The sequence below is a fragment of the Erpetoichthys calabaricus genome, chromosome 5 (assembly GCF_900747795.2).
Source record: "Erpetoichthys calabaricus chromosome 5, fErpCal1.3, whole genome shotgun sequence".
NCBI classification, from domain to species: Eukaryota; Metazoa; Chordata; class Cladistia; order Polypteriformes; family Polypteridae; genus Erpetoichthys; species Erpetoichthys calabaricus.
This window is the reverse complement of record NC_041398.2, coordinates 65,905,579-65,926,772: the sequence shown is the minus strand read 5'-3', so window position 1 is coordinate 65,926,772 and position 21,194 is coordinate 65,905,579. Positions and strand designations below refer to the sequence as shown.

The window sequence follows — 21,194 nt, the reverse complement described above, 5'->3', positions numbered from 1 at the left end:
TGTTATTAATATGGTTTTGAAAATACAACCAAGAACATCTAATGAAGAGAGACTTCATTTGGAATCCAAAGTTACTGTGGAAAATAGTACTTAAAAGGAATTGGCATCATAATTGCCTTGACAGGTTCAAAGTCACAATAGCTGCATCTTGAATTGAATAGAAACAAAAATTGTGTTAGACTATTATAGTAATTTACTGTCTACTTTCCAATCCAGTGGTTTCTTTACTGTTTGTGTTTATTTTTTATTTTAGCACTCCCCGGAATCCCTGAACCAGAGTGACACCCTGTTTCCATTTGAAATCCATGGTGAGTTTTTCTACCATCAGATGCATTATAAAAAGCGGATTAGTAATAGTTATGTAAGAGTGGATAATATGATTGTGGTTTCTAATGAATGAAGCTGGCTTTTTTACACTGTTGATACATTTTAAGGTTTTGTGGAGAAACTCGTGCTTTACTAGATATAATGAAGACTGAAATAAGAAGTAGGAACTTAGGATGAATTTGCAATTAAAAACCTCCATGACCTCTGTCTTTTGGATTTAGTTTATCTGAAATGTACTTTAATCTGATATGAACATTTAATTCATAGTCAAAGATTTATTTCAGAATTAGTGGTTTTACTTATTAGTTAATAAGACAACAGAATCTCATGCATTTGTCTTTCAGGTAAGCCTTATTACACTAAACAATTATTTTATGCAGTTTACACTCATTGTTCAATTTGAGTAATTCCGTGTTCATTTAGTAGGGGCTTAATTTGTGGTATTGGCAAGATAAAAATGGCTGGTAGATACTAAAAAAAATTTCAAGTGCGCTGGGATGAATAATTGTAAAATACAGTATACAGTATTTGTCGGTTGAGTTTTCATTGGATTTGGCCACCACTCAAATGTTGTGACAGTCCTCAAATTAAAAACTAAAGAGTGTGACAGGATAATAACTTATGCAGGGTAACAGCATGTGTGCATTGGCTTAAACATGAGTTGAGCACAATGTCTTTGTTTAACGAGAAATATGTGAAAATTAAGTTTTTTTGCAAGTTCTTGCAACAAATAAACTTTACAGCAGTGCTTCCTCTAAACAGTTTTTATTACTGATGGCATTGGTTGCTTTCTTGGGGGTGAGAGGAAGTGCATGGGGAAGAGGTTGTACCAATGAATGAATAATAGCAATAATTAAATAATACAAAGAACATATGAGAAAAGCACACACATTTTCAGTTGAATCATATTCACAGTAGGAATGCCCACAAAAAAGGATTCATTCATTCATTTTCCACTGCTTATCCAAAGCCTGGTCGCAGAGACAACAGTCTAAGCAGTTAGGCCCAAACATCCTTTTCGCCAGCCACACTTGCCTACTCATACTGTAGGATCCCAAGGTGTTCCCAGGCCTTCTGAGAGGTATAATCCTCCCAGCGAGCCCTGGTTTGCTTCTTCCCTGGGGTCTCAACCCAGCTGGTCATGCCTGTAATACCTCCACTTCATTGCAAACCATCCAAATGTGTGGTGGTGTTCAAAGCCCAATGAAGCCAACAGAACCATGTCATCTGCAAACTGGACCCCCTCCCTTGATACCCTGTCCATAAAAATCAAGTGGGATAGGAGACAAAGCACATCCCTGGCAGAGTCCCACATTCACTGGAAATGGTGCTGATGTTTGTCAGAGTATGTGGACACAGCTCACACTGTTATTATACAGGGACTAAATAGCCCTTAGGGACCCCAGAACCCCATATATATTATATAATTTATATATATATATATAATTTATATTTAACGTTGAATGCAATTTTACAGGCTTCAACTGCTTATGAAAATTTTGGAATAAATTTAAGGCTGTGCTGTGTCGAAAGTTTATATTGTCTTTTCAAAACATTGATTTGAATACATATCTTCCAAAAAGAAACTAGAAGTTAATTACATTTACCCAGTCAACCATGGCATCCTGAGTTCTCTTTCTACCAATGTCTGACCAAAAAAATCAGCTTGGAATGTGCTAAAGAACTTGTGGCTTCTATAGTACATCCATTGCCTTTTCTTATGTGTTCAAGCATGCCACAAAATGATTGTTATTGCAAGCTTGTAATGTACAAGGTAAATGCAGAAATGGTAGTGGCACTCTCTTTAAAAAATATAAGGCACTGCTTTGATGTACAGTGTAATTGGTTCTTTATCTTGTGTACACAGTACAGTTATACTTGGGTTCATAAGTATTTTGACAGTGACACAGTTTTCATAATTTTGGCACTATACACACCACTGTGGATTTGAAATGAAGATATAATTCTGTGATTTAAGTGGGGGCTTTCAGCTTTAATTCAAGTGGTTTAACAGAAGTATACTTTAGTATGAGCAATTTAGGAATAACACATTTTGTAATGACCAAGTCAGTCGACTGACCTCAACAAAATTGGACATGCATTTCACTTTTTGAAGACAAAACTGAAGGCAGAAAGTCCAACAAACAAGCAACATCTGAAGACAGCTGCAGTAAAGACCTGGCAAAGTATCACTTGGGTGGAAACCCAGCACTTGGAGAAGGAGATGGGTTACAGACTTCAGGCAGTCACTGACTAAAGGATTTTCAACCAAGTATTGAAAGTATTCGTTGTATTGATAGTTTGTCCAAATACTTTTGAGCCCCTGAAAATTTGGGGGACCATGTATAAAAATTTCTCATACAATGTTTTTGTTAAACGCCTTAAGGTAAAACTACATGTCAATCACATCTTGATTGCTTCATTTCAAATCCATTGTAGTGGGCACAGAGCCAAAATCATGAAAATTGAATCAAATACTAATGAACCTAACTGTATATTCCAGTTTACCTGTAAGCAGTGCTTGAAGTAAAAACAAATTACTGGCACTATTCTGTTTAGTCAGTGTCTTTTTGTGCTTCGCGATTTGTTGTGACTTTGGGTTTTAGTGTATGAATTGGGTGGTAGTGGTCCTCTTAAATCTAAGTTTTGCAATATGATAACATTTGATCAAAGGTTAAGGGCCCCATTGAATCTTCAAGCAAGACCAAACAAGTACCACCACATTGCCACTTTCCTGGTCCGGCACCCAAATCTCACTTCATAGGTTATGTAAAATTTAACACCATAAGGATAGACTTCAGCTGCCCCATGGCCCTTCCCAGGAAAAGCGGGTTAAGAAAATAGATGGATAATGAAAGTATATAGCATTGATGACAAATTGTACTAGCCTGGGAATCAATCATCCATAGTATGAGCTGACATTTCATCACACAAGTTAAGCAACTTCAGGGGATCTTTTATAACCGGCAAACCTGCCAGAGTCACAAAAGAATTCCAACTTGTGTGACAACAGTGTGCGATCATTTTAAAGATAGTAAGCTGCCTAAAAAAGTGATGTAAAGAGTGAGAAATTATTAGCATTCAGTGTCTGTGAATACTGGTGCCACACAGTTCTACAACTATTTCTATGCTTTTTCCATTCAAACTTTATGCATTGGTCAGGCTGCCTTCCCTCCGCCTTTGGAGGCGGAGTGGTGGCTCGAGATCTGCACTGGCAATTGGAAGATTGCCAGTTCGAATCCCGTAAATGCCAAAAGGGACTCTGCTCTGTTGGGCTCTTGAGCAAGGCCCTTAACTTGCAATTGCTGAGCGCTTTGAGTAGTGAGAAAAAGCGCTATATAAATGCAAAGAATTATCATTATTACAGCACACTCCTGCTAAACTGGCATAGCATAGGAGTCTCACATGCCTCCAGCTGCAAATGTGAGTGCCTGGCAGCCTTCTTGTGAGGTACAATATAAAAAAAAAAAAATGAATCTGCAGTTTGGTGCTTTGAGGAAATTTCTGCAAATGTTTGGAGCCAATCAGCGATTTTTATTTATATCTGCGTTGTGTCCAGCCATATTGTGATGTACGGTGTCGACCATTGGCTCAGCCCTAGTATACAGTATAAGTTAAAAACTTTTAAAGGAATGTTTAAAGCAGAATTTTTTTTAGTGTTACCTGCCCTGTGTTTGGAGTAATTGCTGAAAAACATTCATGACAATATAGGCTTCAGTAGGGACTAATGCTGAACAGACAGCAAACTGTTGAAAACAAATCTCTATTTACTCATGTTGCATAATCCATATGTCAAATATTCAGTCCTGTGTTTACAACTTCTTAACCACATGTATTTTTGCTAAAATATTGTTTAACTAAACCCCTTCTGGAGAAGCGTCTCATGAATGACAGTGGAATGTATTCAAAGAGGATCAAGCTTTCTGATATTTTTTGCTCTTTGCTCAGCATTAGTCTCTTTTCAAGCTATTGTGTTAGAAACTTAATTTCCAATCTCCATAAAATATGAGAGTACATTTTTGGCAGTTTCTACAAACATCACAAAGTACATAAGATAAAATAACTTTTGCATTGAATATTCATTTAATATCCTTCTCTTATGAACAACAGTGAAGCTTAATGATGAGCTGAATTTTATTTTGAGGGACTGGATGTTAGTGACATGCAATCAGTTTGTTATTCTAATAGCTGATGCTGCATTCCATTCAAGTGCTGTATTTCAGTAACTTAAATGATTTGTTCTGTTTTTTTTGGTTTTTTTTAAGTTGTCTCTTGAGAATTCTAACTCCCAAGAAAGAGAGTGAAAAGGTTGGCAATGCCCAAGACAGATCCAAAATTCATTCCTTTCAAGTATAGGAAGCCTTGTTGGACAGTAGTGAGAAACGCGCTATATAAATGCAAAGAATTATTATTAATGAAGTGAATGTGCCTTATTAGTTCTGTTTTGATGACTGTAACTAATGTAATTCTACTCCTTCTTTGTGGATAGGGAACAATTACATGTTTTTAACATATTAATGGTAGTTGTGTTTGCATTATGAAAGTTCCTCTTATGAATGGGTTTTCAGGAATAGATGAGCGTTACAAAGCCGAAGAAGCCTGTATTTCATTTAAACCAATCCTGTTAATTTTTCAAATTAGGTTTATTTTCTTTTTTTTTTTATTATGGGGTAGTTCAGGAAATATTTGGGTTGACCGTTGGGAGATATTAATATACAATCATCATTTTTTTGGAAGTTATACCATATTTTATAGACAGTATTTGTATGTATGTTTGCTCTGGTATGAAAAGCAATTCATCTCAGTGTGGAAATTCTAGGTGCAAGCCATCTTTAATACTTAGTATTTGAAACCTATGTCCATTAACATAGAGATACCAAACTCTTAATTCAACTCTTGAGATGTAACCAGTCATGTAGGTAATTTTAGTTTTTAATTTGCCAATTAAAAAGGTTATCAGTACCTAGTTCAGCTGTTTTTTTCCATGAAAAAAATGTTTTTTACTTTTATATTAATAGTATATAGTTTGCTCTGAAAGTAACATTTTGCTAATGTTGTTTACAGCTTCACCTTTCTTAAATTTCTTTTTATTTCCCTTTCTGTCATGAATGCTATCCATTGCAGAAGACCGCCCATGGAGAGTTGTTGGAAATGGCTGTCAAATCAGGAAAGAAGCAACATCAACCAAGGCTACTGCTTTCCATTTTCCAATATGTCAATATAACTATGGTGGCACTGACAACATTGGCTTGCAGTGGCAACAGGATACCACAACTCCATCTTCCATTGTTTCATGGGTAAGCACGAGTGGCAGCACTGGAAATAGTACAACAAGGACCTGCAGCAGTGTCTCTGTTTTGCCTGGCTGGATAAGTGAGCTTAATTTGAATGAGAATTGTAGTCAGCCTTTGGCTCCACCTACTAAAAGGCACTGCCGATCTTTGTCTGAACCAGATGAACTTGCTCGTTGCCGGTCACCTTGGAAGCCAAACAGCAGCTCAAAAGTTTGGACTCCTGTGTCCAAACGGAGATGCAACAGTGGAGGCAGCACAACTCTACAGAGATGTAACAGCCAAGGTAGTGCCACAATGCAACGCAGCACCAGCGTTTGCCTTCCACAGCCTACATCGTGTTCCTTGAGTAACTGCAGTAAAAGTGGTAGCAAACATATTTTGTCATTGAATAACAGTGTCATCAACAGCAACAGTTTTAATACGTCTCCTGTCCCTCGACCATCCTCTGCCAGCAGTGGATTTGTAGACAGTAGTGAGGGCAGCACAAACTCCTCTGGTATTCGATGGCATTCAGGGGGACCTTGTGACTACCATCCACGACGACGACTTTCTCTCTCTCAAGAACACATTACCGACACAGCAACTCTTCTGCCTTCAGCCAACAGCACTCCCACTTCAACCCCAGAGCTCAGTCGTCGTCAAGGCCTGCTTCGATGCCGCTCACAACCATGTGTGCTTAATGAACGCAAAAGTGGGCTGAAACGGAGACGAGAGGAAGATGTTAGGTGGAGTCGACCTTCACTGGATTTCCTCAAGATGACAAGGGTAAGAAGTTATACTGAGGAGCAAGAAGGCGAGGGGAGAAAAACGTCAAATATTGGTTCAGTACTCCTCAGATATGGTTGAGTTGGTAGCATTCAATTTTAATCATAAATAATTCCATGATAAATGCTTAGAGTTGAAAGTTATATGGGATGAGGGCTTTGAAGAAAGTTTTATCAGTAGAAAGTTTTCATTTACAAGAAAGTCATAGAAAGAAATGTGCATTTAGATTTTTAATTTTGATAGGAAGTTTTCATCAGATGTTTCCATTAACAGAAAGTGGTTCACAAAGAGCTATATTGATGTATGTATAAACAGATCCAATCAATTGAAGCAAGTTAAAACATTTTCTCTAGCAAGTTACACACAATTGCTAGAGATTGGTTATCCTTACTAAATGTTGCATATGGAAAGATTGGGGGATTTAAAAAAGAGAAAAATGCCCAATGCTGTTGAAGCAGAATCAAAAAAACGGAGAACAGAGAGATTAGCACCTAAAATAGTGTTATCCCCGAATAAGGAAATTGTAAGTACTCTATGCTTAGTTGCAGGACAAAATGAAGTTTTAAATAACAGTGATGATTAAATCATTAATTTTACAACAAAGAAAAGTCATCTTCAACAGAATTTCTAAATTTCTCACTTCAGGATTATGTAACCATACAAACTGTTAAGAGTGTACAGGGAAGTATTTTTGATAGCAGTACTGAGTAGTCACATGATAGAAATTGTAGTTGCAACTGGCAGGTACAAATGAAAGTTAGTATTAAATAAAGTTGATCGAACTATAACATCCATCCATCCATTTTCCAACCCGCTGAATCCGAACACAGGGTCACGGGGGTCTGCTGGAGCCAATCCCAGCCAACACAGGGCACAAGGCAGGAACCAATCCCGGGCAGGGTGCCAACCCACCGCAGCCAACTATAACATCAGAAAGTAAAAGACCATTTACAGTGATGCAACATCTGTTTCCTTTTATGGCATATTTGTAATGACTTAAATGAGAGTTGAGAAGAATCATAATGTATAAGTACCACTTTATTGGTGCACTGTCTAAGGTTTGAAGAAGAGTAATTAAAATTACCTGCAGGGAAAGAGGGTTAAAAATTTATGTAGAAACAGTTTAATAAAGGCTAAATTCTTGAAGTCGTTTTCACTGCTTTTATTTGTTATACAACTTTCTGAGTAAAATATGGTTCTGGCTGTGTTGCTTAGTGTCAAGGGGTCACTTGTAAGTTAGAAAAACTACTTCAAACTCGCATCAAGCTTGATACTTATGTTAGTGTTTTGCTCATAGCTTTGTTACTTTTGAAGTAAAAGTAGCTTGAGTCTACATTTAATTTTCACTATTGGTGCTTTTATTGGCCCAATGAACAAAGATGACAGAATTACACTGAAACCATTGAAGAATGGGTCTCTCTGAGGTTGGAGGAAATAATGCTTAGCTTTGAAAAACAAGTATGGTGAGAAGGATACAAATTTTCCAGGAAATTGAATATGAAGATGTGCTTATTTACTCGCTTGGTAGATATAAAACTAAGGTTTTCTGCTTTTGACTACATTGGATCAAACACCTGAGTTAGGTGGTTTTATATTTGAAAACTGGATTTTGCTTAATAGCCTCTCTAGCGTGGCAGTCTATGATTTTTGCACAAGACGTCTGCGTGTCCTTATTCCTTAATCTCATTATGGCTGGCTGGATGTATTGCAGTATTTAAATTTTGAAACTGAATGCCTTAACATTGTGTTTTGGATATAACATTTAAGAGTGAAATCTATTGGGCTATTAAGCTGTGGTTTTTATTTCTTTTCTTTTTTTTAATTAATGTGTAACTAAATTGTGTTTTATTTTGAGCAGTTGTTGTGATCTGATACTAGTGTAATACTCTTTTGCTTTAATTTTATATATCCAGTGTAATCTGGATGGATATGGGGAATTTTTTTTAACCACTGAAACACAACTTGTGCTAAAGAAAAATGAAGGTCTTACTGCACTATTTTCACACATCATAAGAAACAAAGCCAAGCCTAAAAGTGGAACTGGGACCTTGTATAATATCCTTTCTAAGCATTATATCTGTAAGGCTTACAAAATGTATATACACTTTTACAACTGGGAGTGGCAAATCTTGCTACAACCTTTTGGTTGGTCCTTTTTGGAGAACCACATTATGAATAATACCTTCTTCACGCTGTTTCTTGCTTTGGTTTCTTCTGAAAGCCCAGATGTCCACCACCAAGTGTATTAAAAAAAAAAAAAAAAAAAATCCTGCCCAAATACTTCACCTCACTTCCTGTTGTAAAACTAGTCCCATCAGAATAGGACTTAAGTGTTACTGATCCCCTTGTTTTTTGGAATGTGCAACTTGAAACATAAATTCATGGCTCTCTTTTAGTCACCAAACTACCAGTAATAATTACAAAAAATGAGAGGATGGAAGACTGGGGTGCCATGTAAACGGAACTTATGACTCTATGGTAAAATTGTAAATTTCCCAGATTTACTTATAGCATGCAAAGATGTGTAATTTTAGCAAACAGCCTGAACGTCAGTGTTATGAAGTAATTTGAGAAGGCAGACTTTAAATATGCTGTAATCGCTGTGGTGTGTCGGTTAGAACACAGGAACTAATCCAACCATTTCAGGAACACTGCTTTAATGTTGAAATGCCAAAAATTCACATGAAGTAGAACAACTGTACAGGTAGGTGAGTAGGTGTATGTGTGGTATTTGGTCAACAACATACAAACTTAAACTTTCTCTAGTGGCTCCAGTAGTTCCGGCTTTCACGATATACATCTCACAAACGAACATGCTCACTGCATACTTAACGGTTTCCACATGACCATGCTTCAGTGCCTTAAAGGCACACAAGCCTTATTTTACAGTCAGTCTAAAATTAAAGCCCATAGACGACATAAGAGGACATCTTGCTTAATTGTCCTTGATATCTTGTTGTATAGGATAATAGTAAAAATTATTTTATTCATATCTGACCCTTTAAAATCTGATAAATCATGGGGAGCAATTCTCCCTGTTCATCAGGTACTCTTACATCTTTTGTTATCACTTCCATCATTACAAATTGTCAGTTTTCTCTTTTCCATTCATAAATTGCAGTTTGAGACATATATTATTTTATTAGGTCTCTCATCCTCCAAATATCTTTAACCTTCTGTTTCTCCTTTAACACATTTCTTTGAAAATATTGTACTTCAACATTACCCTGTCCCCATTCTGTTTTCTGAACCCTTTTAACTCCTAAATGACTTTGATGTTGCAAAACAATAGACTCTACTTGACCTAGCTCTGTCACTTCCTTTGATTCCATCATTTGTAAAATTAAAACCTTCATCACTACCTGCTCCCTCAATGTCTTCGTCAGATTCTTTCTTTCTGCACTGCTGAAACATCTCGCAAGCGATGGCCTCCATAATACTTGTACACAAATGGAATGTTGTATGTTTCACTACAAACAGGTTATACCTAGTCACTGGCTTCCTCTTTTCATTAACAGGTCACTGCACAACTACACCAGGATTTGGTTCTCTCTACATTTACCCTAGCCTCTTCGTGCCCTCTGAAATTAGCTTAATCTGACCATCCAAAGTTCTTTAATTTGTGCTGACATTTAGGTGTCAAAATGTGCCTCTTCATACAGTCCTAACCCGTTTTAAGATTGCTGCCCTTCAGATCTGCACTGGATATTGCCCATGTTTTTCTTTCTTTTTAAGATTGCAGAATGTCACAATACAAATGCTATGGTATCCTGGCATCTAATATCAACTTTCAAGTTTAAGATTATATATCAATGAAGCCTCCTTTCAAGACCTGAAACACTTGTTGTAATTCATTTTTAGTTCCTAGAGTATTAATTTGCAAGCCCCCTATTGTGACTCAAATTATGAACAAATCTGTAATACATATATACAGTTTTTGGTTTGGTCTTGGCAATATCTCACATATGAATGAGTATGTAAAACTGACTTCCAATTTTTAATCCTAAATGAAGCAAAATACTTCTGATGCAGATGACAGGGGAATGGAACCCATTTGTAACCCTAGGCCTACCATTTTTGTGAGTGTGTGTGTGTTTTTATATATATATAATATATCCTTTTTAATAAAACCCCTGTGTGCGTCCATGTGTCCGTGTGTGTGTATCTTCTGGTGAAGTGCTCATGCGCGGGGCACGGTGTGATGCTTCACAAGACAGAGAGGGCGGGACCTATAACATATCGCGCGGCCAATCCAATCGGATTCTGGTAAATGAGGTCAGACCTAAAACATAACGCACGAAAAATCCAATCAGGTACTGAGATGCGGAGACCAGCTTCCCCAAAGAGGTGGGATTAGTGTTTGTTGTGCATGTCTTCATTCTGAGGATGTCAGATTTGCGATTAACAAACTTGGCCCGGTAAAGTGACAGTCATTGAAGGGGTTTTCCTAAATATATGAATCTTCATGATATTACAATAGGATGACTTTTAAAAGTAGATTTATTTTCACGCACATAGAATCCGTTGCTGGGGAGATGCCACACATACAATAATCAGCTGCACGCCAGCACAGATTAAAATACTTGCTGGGGAACTGCACAGTACTTGCTGGAGAGACGTATTACTGCGAGAGAAAATTAAAGGTACACAATACAGTGACGCATATTACAGCCACATACAAGCCAGGATTACTGTAACAGAAAATAGACGGTCCCTTGCCATTTAATATAGACTGTTCCTACTAATGTTTATGCACTACTGTTCTAGCGCCCGTTATTGTAACGGGCTTAATGTCTAATATATATGTATGTATATGTATATACAGTACTGTGCAAAAGTTTTAGGCAGGTGTGAAAAAATGCTGTAAACAGAATGCTGTCAAAAATGGAAGTGTTAATCATTTATTTTCATCAATCAACAAAATGCAGTGAATGAACAAAAGAGAAATCTAAATCAAATCAATATTTGGTGTGACCACCCTTTGCCTTCAAAACAGCATCAGTTCTTCTAGGTACACTTGCACACAGTTTTTGAAGGAACTCGGCTGGTAGGTTGTTCCAAACATCTTGGAGAACTAACCACAGATCTTCTGTGGATGTAGGCTTCCTCACATCCTTCTGTCTCTTCATGTAATCCCAGACATGTGTCTCTTCATGTAATCCCAGACACACTCAATGATGTTGAGATCAGTGCTCTGTGGGGGCCATACCATCACTTCCAGGACTTCTTGTTCTTCTTTACGCTGAAGATAGTTCTTAATGACTTTGGCTGTATGTTTGGGGTCGTTGTCCTGCTGCAGAATAAATTCGGGGCCAATCATACGCCTCCCTGATGTTATTGCATGATGGATAAGTATCTGCCTGTATTTCTCAGCATGGAGAACACCATTAATCCAGACCAAATCTCCAACTCCATTTGCAGAAATGCAGCCCCAAACGTTCAAGGAACCTCCACCATGCCTCACTGTTGCCTGCAGACACTCATTATTGTACCGCTCTCCAGCCCTTCGACGAACAAACTGCCTTCTGCTACAGCCAAATATTTCAAATTTTGACTCATCAGTCCAGAGCACCTGCTGCCATTTTTCTGCACCCCAGTTCCTATGTTTTTGTGCATACTTGAGTCGCTTGGCCTTGTTTCCACGTCGGAGGTATGGCTTTTTGATTGAAACTCTTCCATGAAGACCACTTCTGGCCAGACTTCTCCGGACAGTAGATGGGTTTTCCTGGGTCCCACTGGTTTCTGCCAGTTCTGAGCTGATGGCACTGCTGGACATCTTCTGATTTCGAAGGGTAATAAGCTTGATGTGTCTTTCATCTGCTGCACCAGGTTTCCTTGGCCGACCACTGCGTCTACGATCCTCAACGTTACCATTTTCTTTGTGCTTCTTCAAAAGAGCTTGAACAGCACATCTTGAAACCCCAGTCTGCTTTGAAATCTTTGTCTGGGAGAGTCCTTGCTGATGCAGTAGAAGTACCTTGTGTCGTCTTGTTCTCAATCTTGCCATGACATGAAACTGTCTTCCACAACCTCACCTTGGTAGCAGAGTTTGGCTGTTCCTCACCCAGTTTTATTCCTCCTACACAACTGTTTCTGTTTCAGTTAATGACTGTGTTTCAACCTACATGTGACATTGATGATCTTTAGCACCTGTTTGGTAGAACTGGTTGATCATACACCTGACTAGAATCCTACAAAATCTCTGACTTTGTGCAAGTGTACCTATAAGAATTGATGCTGGTTTGAAGGCAAAAGGTAGTAACACCAAATATTGATTTGATGTAAATTTTTCTTTTGTTCGTTCACTTTGCATTTTGTAAATTGATAACAATAAACAATCATTATATTTCTGAAAGCATTCTTTGTTTACAGCATTTTTTCACACCTGCGTAAAACTTTTGCACAGTACTGTATATGTATATATGTATATATATATATATATATATATATATATATATATATATATTACTAACCGAGAATGCTAAACCGGATGATGGACGCAGGCACATCCGGCAATGGGCCGTAGCTGCAAAAAGACGTACTGCGCAGGCGCAAAAAGAGTCCGCGAGAGTCGGCTGAGGAGCCGAGAAAGGCGGACAAAAGAGGGCGAGAGAGGCGGATGAGGAGAAAGGCGGACAAAAGAGGGCGAGACAGGCGGATGAGGGTCCGCGAGAGGCGCAGGCGCAAAAACAGTCCGCGAGAGTCGGAGAAAGGCGGACAAAAGAGGGCGACAAAGGCGGATGAGGGGCCGCGAGAGGCGGACAAGACCACAGAAAAAAGGAGTGAGCACATACAAAAAGGAGTCACAGAAATGAGTCGCAACAAGCACCGAAAAAAGGAAAAGGCACATAAAAAAGTAGTCAAACGCGGGCAAAGCACGAAACATATTGCACACGAAACTAAACACACCAAAAAAAAAAGAACAGACGAGCGCACAACAGCAAGGCACGACCACACACCCCCCCCCCCCCCCACACACACACCCTACAGGCACGGGATGGGACACACACCAAGAGGGGGATTCAACAAGCCCATGGAAGACAAAAAAAAAAGAACACAAAACCGCCCCACAGACCCTACAAGCAAGGGACGGGACACACACAAAGAGGGGGATTCAAACAAGACACAGGAACACAAAAAGAAAGAAGACGCTCGCCCAACAACAATTCCCCCCCCCAAATCAATAAGAAGTGACACCCAAAGCCACATATTTAAAGGAAACGTCCATATTAAACATACGTCATCTCAAAACCTTCACACTAGGCAGCATAGGTGGATCTCATTAAAATAAAGCACTATTAACCGTTCAAGAAAAGGCTCCATATTAACAGTGAGTGCGATCCTCCTTAATACTTATACAAATTTCACACGCTGAGGAACAAACAAGTCATGCATACACGGTCACGGGTACAAAACGATTCGGATCGGATAACGGGACCAAACACACGAACACGAATGAAACAAAAAGAAGACACGGCGGCGCATACAACGCGCTTCGGAAAATACGTGAGAAAAAATGTCTCGGATCAAAAAACGCAAAGCTCAAGTAACCCCGTTACAGAGACGTGCCCAAATGAACAGACACATTGAACGTAGATGCATACAGCGCGCGTCTCAAAGTGCTGCATCGAAACAAGCACGATTTCAAAAGAAAGAGCTCGCGTCTCAGACATACAAAAAAGGGAGCAAAGCAACGCGCATATGACCGGCCAGAAAACAAGCAAGCAAGACTCCAAAAGCAGAAAGCTCAACTGACCGACATACAAAAACGGACAAGGCACGATACAAACAATGCACGACGTAGAGTGAAACGGACTTTGCGCAAAGCGGAGGCGAATCAATTAAAAATCAAAAATAGCGCGTCACAAATAATGGACATGCAACAACGCGGCACTCAAACACCACAAGCAAAACATGTTAACGGCAGCGAAGGCTACAACGGGCTTCTCACACAGCCCAGGCAAATCGATTACAGCTCCAAAACAACACGTCCCAAATACTACACATGCAACAACGCGCCTCTCAAACGGCACAAGCAAAACATACACCAGGAAAATTCATTCGGATTAATGAATGTCATTTGCAATCATTGTCATTCAGTTCACTTCCCTGAAGAAACAACTGGCAATACAAGTAATACATTTACACGTTGTTGTCAAAAGGGTCAAATTAGACTGCCTCCTTTACATTCATATCCTGAATTTCTACAGAAGCTTCTAACTGACGATGTACCTGAAAGTGAAATCTTTATCAACTGCATTAGATCCTACAAATCGGTATCCACTATGGACATTAACGGTGGCACTGCACGTGACATCCGTCTTGAAAAAATGTTGTTTATTGATGAATGTACAATGGCATGAAGTCACTTACTCAACACCATTCATAAACTTCTACAAACGTTTATGAATAATAATACTCGATTTGGAGGAAAGGTACTTTTATGAGGAGGAGATTTTAGACAGTGATTAGCTATTCTTCCAGATACCATGCACTCAGCTATTGTTCAGTGCACCTTAAAATACGCAGACAATTGGCATTGCTTTCAAAAGATACAGTTAGTAAAAAAGATACGATGTCCAGAACCAGATCATAACAATTGCTTATTACAACTGAGAGATGGTACACTCACCAATACAGATGGACTTCACCCACATATTATTACAATTCCTCAAGCCTTTATCTGCGACGACTTAGTTACAGACAGATTTGGAACAGCAATCTCATTAGACCAAATGCCCCTTTTAACACAACGCACTATATTATGTCCAAAAAATATTAATGTGGAAAACATAAATACCCAAGTCATTCCATTACTTCCTGGAGAGACACAACTCTTTCTAAGCTCTGACAAACTTGACTCTGATCACAACAACAACCATCTTCATTGACCTTACAAGTTCTGAGCTGGAATTACCTTTTACACTTAAACGGCGTGTACAAAGAAATTTTGCAATAAACCTTTACACTGTGCCACACACTTTATTGTTTGCTTTCTATTTGCATCATCTACACCTTCACACTATTCTATATCTCATTCATACATCACGCTCTTTGTCATTCCCAACACCAGGGGTTGGCGAGCGAAGCGAGCAGGGGGCGGAGCCCCCTAGTATATATATATATGTATGTTGTAGTGTATTTACACCATATGAGATTTTTGATCAGCTGGACTGGTAATTTTTCTTTTATAAATCACTCTTTTCCATAGTGTAACCCAATAATAAAAGTTACATTCCATAAACTATCAACAGTTTCTAAGTATTGATCAGACCACAACCTCCTACTGCTATGTTAATTGTGAAGATGTGGTAAACAGAACTTTATAGGCCTTGCCACAGACGTTAAGGACATCAGTTTAAGACCTTTCAGAGGGGAGTATTTTCTTCAAGGTATGTCTATTTTGCAGCATTCATCTTCTCATCATTCTTGACCTTTTTGTAAGGCTTTGTTGCTAAAAAGCCCTGCTGCCACTACCACCTTTTACAGTGGGAATGGTATTGCCAGGGAGATTACTGAGGCATGAGCATCCTGTCACCAAAGTTATAGATATTTACTTTTTTGCACTGCATATAGTTTTTACACTTCATATGTCATTCAGAAACTGTTAGAGTTAAGTTCAGAGTGCAGAAGGTGCTATTGTGAAGTGCATGAATACGTATGCTTGTAATTAAATTTAAACAGTTCTTTCTCTTGGTACTCTTAAGTATATGAAAAGATAATTGCGCCAAGACAGCAAAATCTTACTAAGGTTATAGTGGCTGTGTTTGCATTTAAACTAATTCTGTGACCAAAAAAAAAAAACATTACAAATTACATTCACGCTGCCATATTTTCTGGAAAGAAACCAAGCACTTAATGGATTTTTATTAAGTTTGTGAATCTAAAGGAGAGCTGTGAAAATGAAGATTAAAGAGCATTCCAAATGTTTTAGGGATAAAATAACACCGATGCATGAATCAAGAAAGGGTAAAAGCATTTACTCTTTGGCCTTCATCAACAAGCCTTGCTAATCAGACAAGGGACTGCAAATTATAACTGTTACTTGCTCAATTTTATTTAAGTATGACAGATATTTAAGTATATAACATTAGAAACGTGTCATTACAACCACTTGCCATTCACAAATGTAAAATGTCAGAAAATGTTAAATACAGGAATGTTAAATTGGGGTTTTGCCTTAAGAAAACTTTTACATAAGCAAGGGTACTCCAAAATTCCTGAAATGTGTCAATTGCACAGGAGTAGGGTGACGTTATCAACTATGATGCTAGGTATCTTATGCCTACAGGCTTGCCAATAAGTCTGCCAAGTGGCATTGTGGTGAGTTTGTAGAGATGCATATTTCAGACATTTATTCTAGTCTTGTGCATGACTTTGGTTTTTTTTTTTTTTTATATATATATATATATATATATATATATATATATATATATATATATATATATATATATATACCTGGGCTAAGGAGAAGATGGACTGGACTGTTGCTTAGTGGCCCAAAGTCCTCTTTTCAGATGAAAGTAAATTTTTCATTTCATTTGGAAAACAAGGTCCCAGAGTCTGGGGGAAGAGTGGAGAAGTACAGAATCGGTCCAATGTGAAGTTTCCAGTCAGTGATAATTTGGATAGCCATGTCATATGCTGGTGTTGGTTCACCTTGCAGCTGTCTAGCAGCAAATTTTAGAGCACTTCATACTTCCCTCTGCTGACGAGCTGCCAAAAGTACCAATACCTGGTTTACTGACCATGATATCACTGTGCTTGATTGGCCAACAAACTTGCCTAACCTAAAACACATAGATAATCTATGGGGTATTGTCAAGAGGAAGATGAGAGATTCCAGACCCAACAATGCAGATGAGCTGATGGCTGATATCAAAGCATCCTGGACTTCCATACCACCTCAGCAGTGCCACAGGCTGATTGCCTCCATTCCACGCCGCATTGATGCAGTAATTCATGCAAAAGGAGCCCCGACCAAGTATTGAGTGTGTATATGGACATACTTTTCAGTAGGCCAACATTTCTGTATTAAAATTTTTTTTATTGGTCTTATGTAATCTAATTTTCTGAGACACTGAATTTTGAGTTTTCATTACTTGTAAGCCATAATCAGCAAAATGAAAAAGAAATGCTTGAGATATATCACTATGTGCGATGAATCTACGTAATAAGAGTTTCACTTTTTGAATTGAATTACTGAAGTAGATTAACTTTTCGATTTTCTAATTTATTTTATATCTCTTTCCATGATTTTTAGTGCTGGAGCACAAGTTGGTTAAGTGGCTTTCTCACAGTTACATGTGTGTGTGTCAGGGATTTAATTAGCAACTTTCTGGTTTAGAGTCCACATCCTTAGACAGGTCCAATATGGTGAGTCACAACAATTTCAAACACATTCCCAAATTAAGAGTGCTCAGGCAACTCTCCTAGTGTCCATTCTTTAAGACAAAGGCCATAGCCTTGCTGTGAGTTTTTAACAGCTATGTGGCTGCCAGCAGCTGGAATCTGCTTAAAAAAAAAAAAAAAAAAAATCGGAATACCTGCTTCTAGGGAGATATTTACCCTCTTTCATTTTAGCTAATGCTTGGATATAAACTATTTTGTACAGTAATCCCTCGCTACTTCGCGGTTCACTTTTCGCGGATTCACGACTTAGTGGGTTTTTAAATACAAGTGATTGCCCGCCTATCGCGGAAGTTATGTACCAGACCCATCAGCAACAGGAGAAAATCCGCGATATAGAAAGACCATATAAATAAACATTTTTATAGTTTAAGCCTTAAAATACCCATCCCACATGCTTTAAACACATGTAAACTTATAAAACACACTTTGTTAACACATGTGATATGTGGATGTCGGGCTAAGGATATGAGTAACATCTCACTATTATAAAACATTTTAACTTCACGCAAGACAAGACAGTGAGACAGGAAAATTGGTGATGTACAGGCTTAAAATTATTGACACGCAGAGCGACAAGCAGCACAAAGCCAGCACAAAGTCCACTTCTCCTTAGCGTTCATTCAGCTCCCCACCCCCTTGACAATGCGAAGTGGCAGGAGCGTACTGCGCTTCCGGGGAGGGGGGGTTTGAGCGAAGGTGCGTTCAGCTCTCCCACACCCACACACACACACACACACACTCCTCCTTCGAACGCGCAGAGCGACAAGCAGGCATTTTGGCAGAAGCAGCACAAAGTCCATTTCTGCTCAGCGTGAGTTCAGCTGCCCCCCTTCACAAAGCGAGTGCAGACACATTGACGTCTGATCACTGCGTGCAGTGTGCAGTGTTGGTCTGAGGTGTTTAAGAATGTAGAAAGTGTTTAAGAGCATAGCAAGTGTTTATAAGAGCGTGGGAAAGGTTAACAAGAGAGTGAGAAAGGTTTATAAGAGTGTGGGAAGGGTTTATAAAGCCTTAAAATATGTATAAATAATAAAATAAATATAGGTCGCTACTTCGCGGATTTTCACCTATCGTGGAGGGCTCTGGAACATAACCCCCGCGATAGGTGAGGGATTACTGTATATGTAAAGCAGTTTCATAGGACATACCAAAGACAGAATTGTATTTAAACATTTTTACTAAAGCTACTGTGAGCATTTTAGTTCATTTTTTGTTTACTGATTTTGTTTTTGAGGCTCATTTCATTAAAATTTTTTAATTTGCATTTAATGGCTTTTGAACAATATGCTGGCTATCAGGCATGTAAAGCTCCATTTCTTCACATAGTTAATTGTGTACCTCATATATATGCCTACTTTGATATTCTGTATATTTAATACAGATAATTTGTAGGTGAGGAAACAGTATAATATGGATGTGGAAAGATTTCCAATAGTGAAGGTCAGTGAAAACCATTGCTGATTTCAAGAATATGCTCAAGGCACCCTGCAACTCTGAATTGGGTTGGGTGGGGTTCAGAAATGTTAAGTTGAAGTCTAAAACTATTTAATGAAAACTTAAGTGTGGTAAGCATTTAATTAGTGCTCTATCTAGTTCTTGATTATTTTTAGTACATCTAAACTCATTTGATATTTCGGTAACATTTCGGAGCTGTATGTACCGTAAATGCTTTTTTTTGCCATGTATATTTAAATGTCTGCATTTTATATACATCTTTTTTATGTGTATTAGTAAAGGTAATTGTATTACTTCGCTCACCAAACCCCCCCAGTCAGTGCTATGAGCCAGCCACTTCACATCACTGTCGCTCACTTACGTGGATTTCACTTTCACCAAACAACAAATCTTTTAATTTTTGTGTATATGCCTCTTCATTGGGAAGAAACACTACTTTTCCCGGATGGCAACACGAATTAGACTATCTACAAGTCTCTGACTTAGTATTTAAATCCGAACAATATATTCAATCTCTTTTCACTGTTGTATTATTTCACTGAGTAATAATTTCCATTTGCTTGCGCTAATGCATTCTTTACTATCTTTTTTTTTTGAGACTTTCGAATTTTAGTACTTTCATTATCTCTAACCTGCTCTGCATGTGTATCGCGCCAACGTTTTTGCATTCTTTGACGTTCTGCTTTGTCATCTACTCTTTTATTTCTGGCCCTGGGCATGGTTAAATCTCTTGGCACAAAGTCTTGTCTCGTCCCAGGATTTTTTTTATTATATGAAACACTACTTCTTTAAGGGAGTCTAATTAGCAGTTGTACCTTAACCCCACCCACCCCTCTTTTTGGATGGGTCACACTGCATCCATGTCGGCCACTAAATCTGGAGCGAGTTTCAATTTTAGATCAGCCTCTACTTTCAAAATGTGATGACTCCTATAGCCGAGAATGCTTTGGTTTGCTTTTGATGTTCTTGGTTGGTAACCTTTAGGTTATGTATATATTGGTTTAAAAAATGTCACAGGAAGATTGTATTTTTAACATTTCACTCTAAACTCCAGGCAGCATTTCAGTGCTTAGTGTTTTTTTTTTTTTAGAAATTAGACTAACATTTATGTTGATTTTGTGTGTAAAAGATGTGCATAATACAAGATGACTGCATAATACATTTTAATACTAATGGTATGATCTAACAGATTTGGTGGTGTGCAGTTCATGTAGTCATGTCCATTTTTGATGTTAGACATTTTATCTATCACCTTACTGATTAAAGTAATTTTAATTTGGAATTATTTAAAGAGTATTTATTAAAATCTTAGCATTTGTTATATTTTATATGTATGACATTTCATAGCACTTTTTATCTTCATGTTATAAAAATAGTATTTTTGTAAAAGAAATTGTGTTGAGACACTTCTATAGTGTTTTATAGACATTTTTTGACAATGTTACTACAAAGTGCTTTATTATGTAATACCATATCAGTTTTAATCTCAGTGCCCAAAACCATGGCATGTTTTGTTATCCCAATTCTAATCTGGACTAAAGTAAATGTGGAAGGTAGAGGGCCTCATTAATATAACCAGTTTTCTAATTATTGGTGTAACCTATTCACATTTTGCTTGTATCTTTTCTTTTGAATCAAAGTTCAGAGTAATTGAACCGTCTGTGAAAGGGATAAATAAAACAGATTTAAGATTTAAAGGAGTACTCCACTCAAAAATTATATGCATTTTAAAAATGTTATTTACCAACTGTAGTTTATAGTAGTAGGAGAGAATTAACAGAATTGTTTCAGGAAAGTGCATTATTCCTTGTACAAAGGTCAGTTTGCTTAGTCTGTCTTTTACTGGAAGCATACATCTGTTGCTGTAGACATCTGGTCAAGTCCGCACTATGCTTCCCCTCCCCACCGAACACTTAGGTGTATAGTATTTAAAACATATTT

At 38.0% G+C, this 21,194-nt stretch overlaps 1 protein-coding gene across 1 annotated transcript in view; it reads left to right on the top strand.

Moving 5' to 3' along the window:
* Positions 1-21,194, top strand: part of LOC114651708 (protein FAM53A-like) — a 43,297-nt gene that overhangs the window by 9,797 nt on the left and 12,306 nt on the right. The window contains exons 2-3 of the mRNA XM_028801597.2: positions 254-308; positions 5,452-6,386. Of these exons, the coding sequence (XP_028657430.1) occupies positions 254-308; positions 5,452-6,386 (990 nt within the window). The remainder of the gene's footprint in view (positions 1-253; positions 309-5,451; positions 6,387-21,194) is intronic.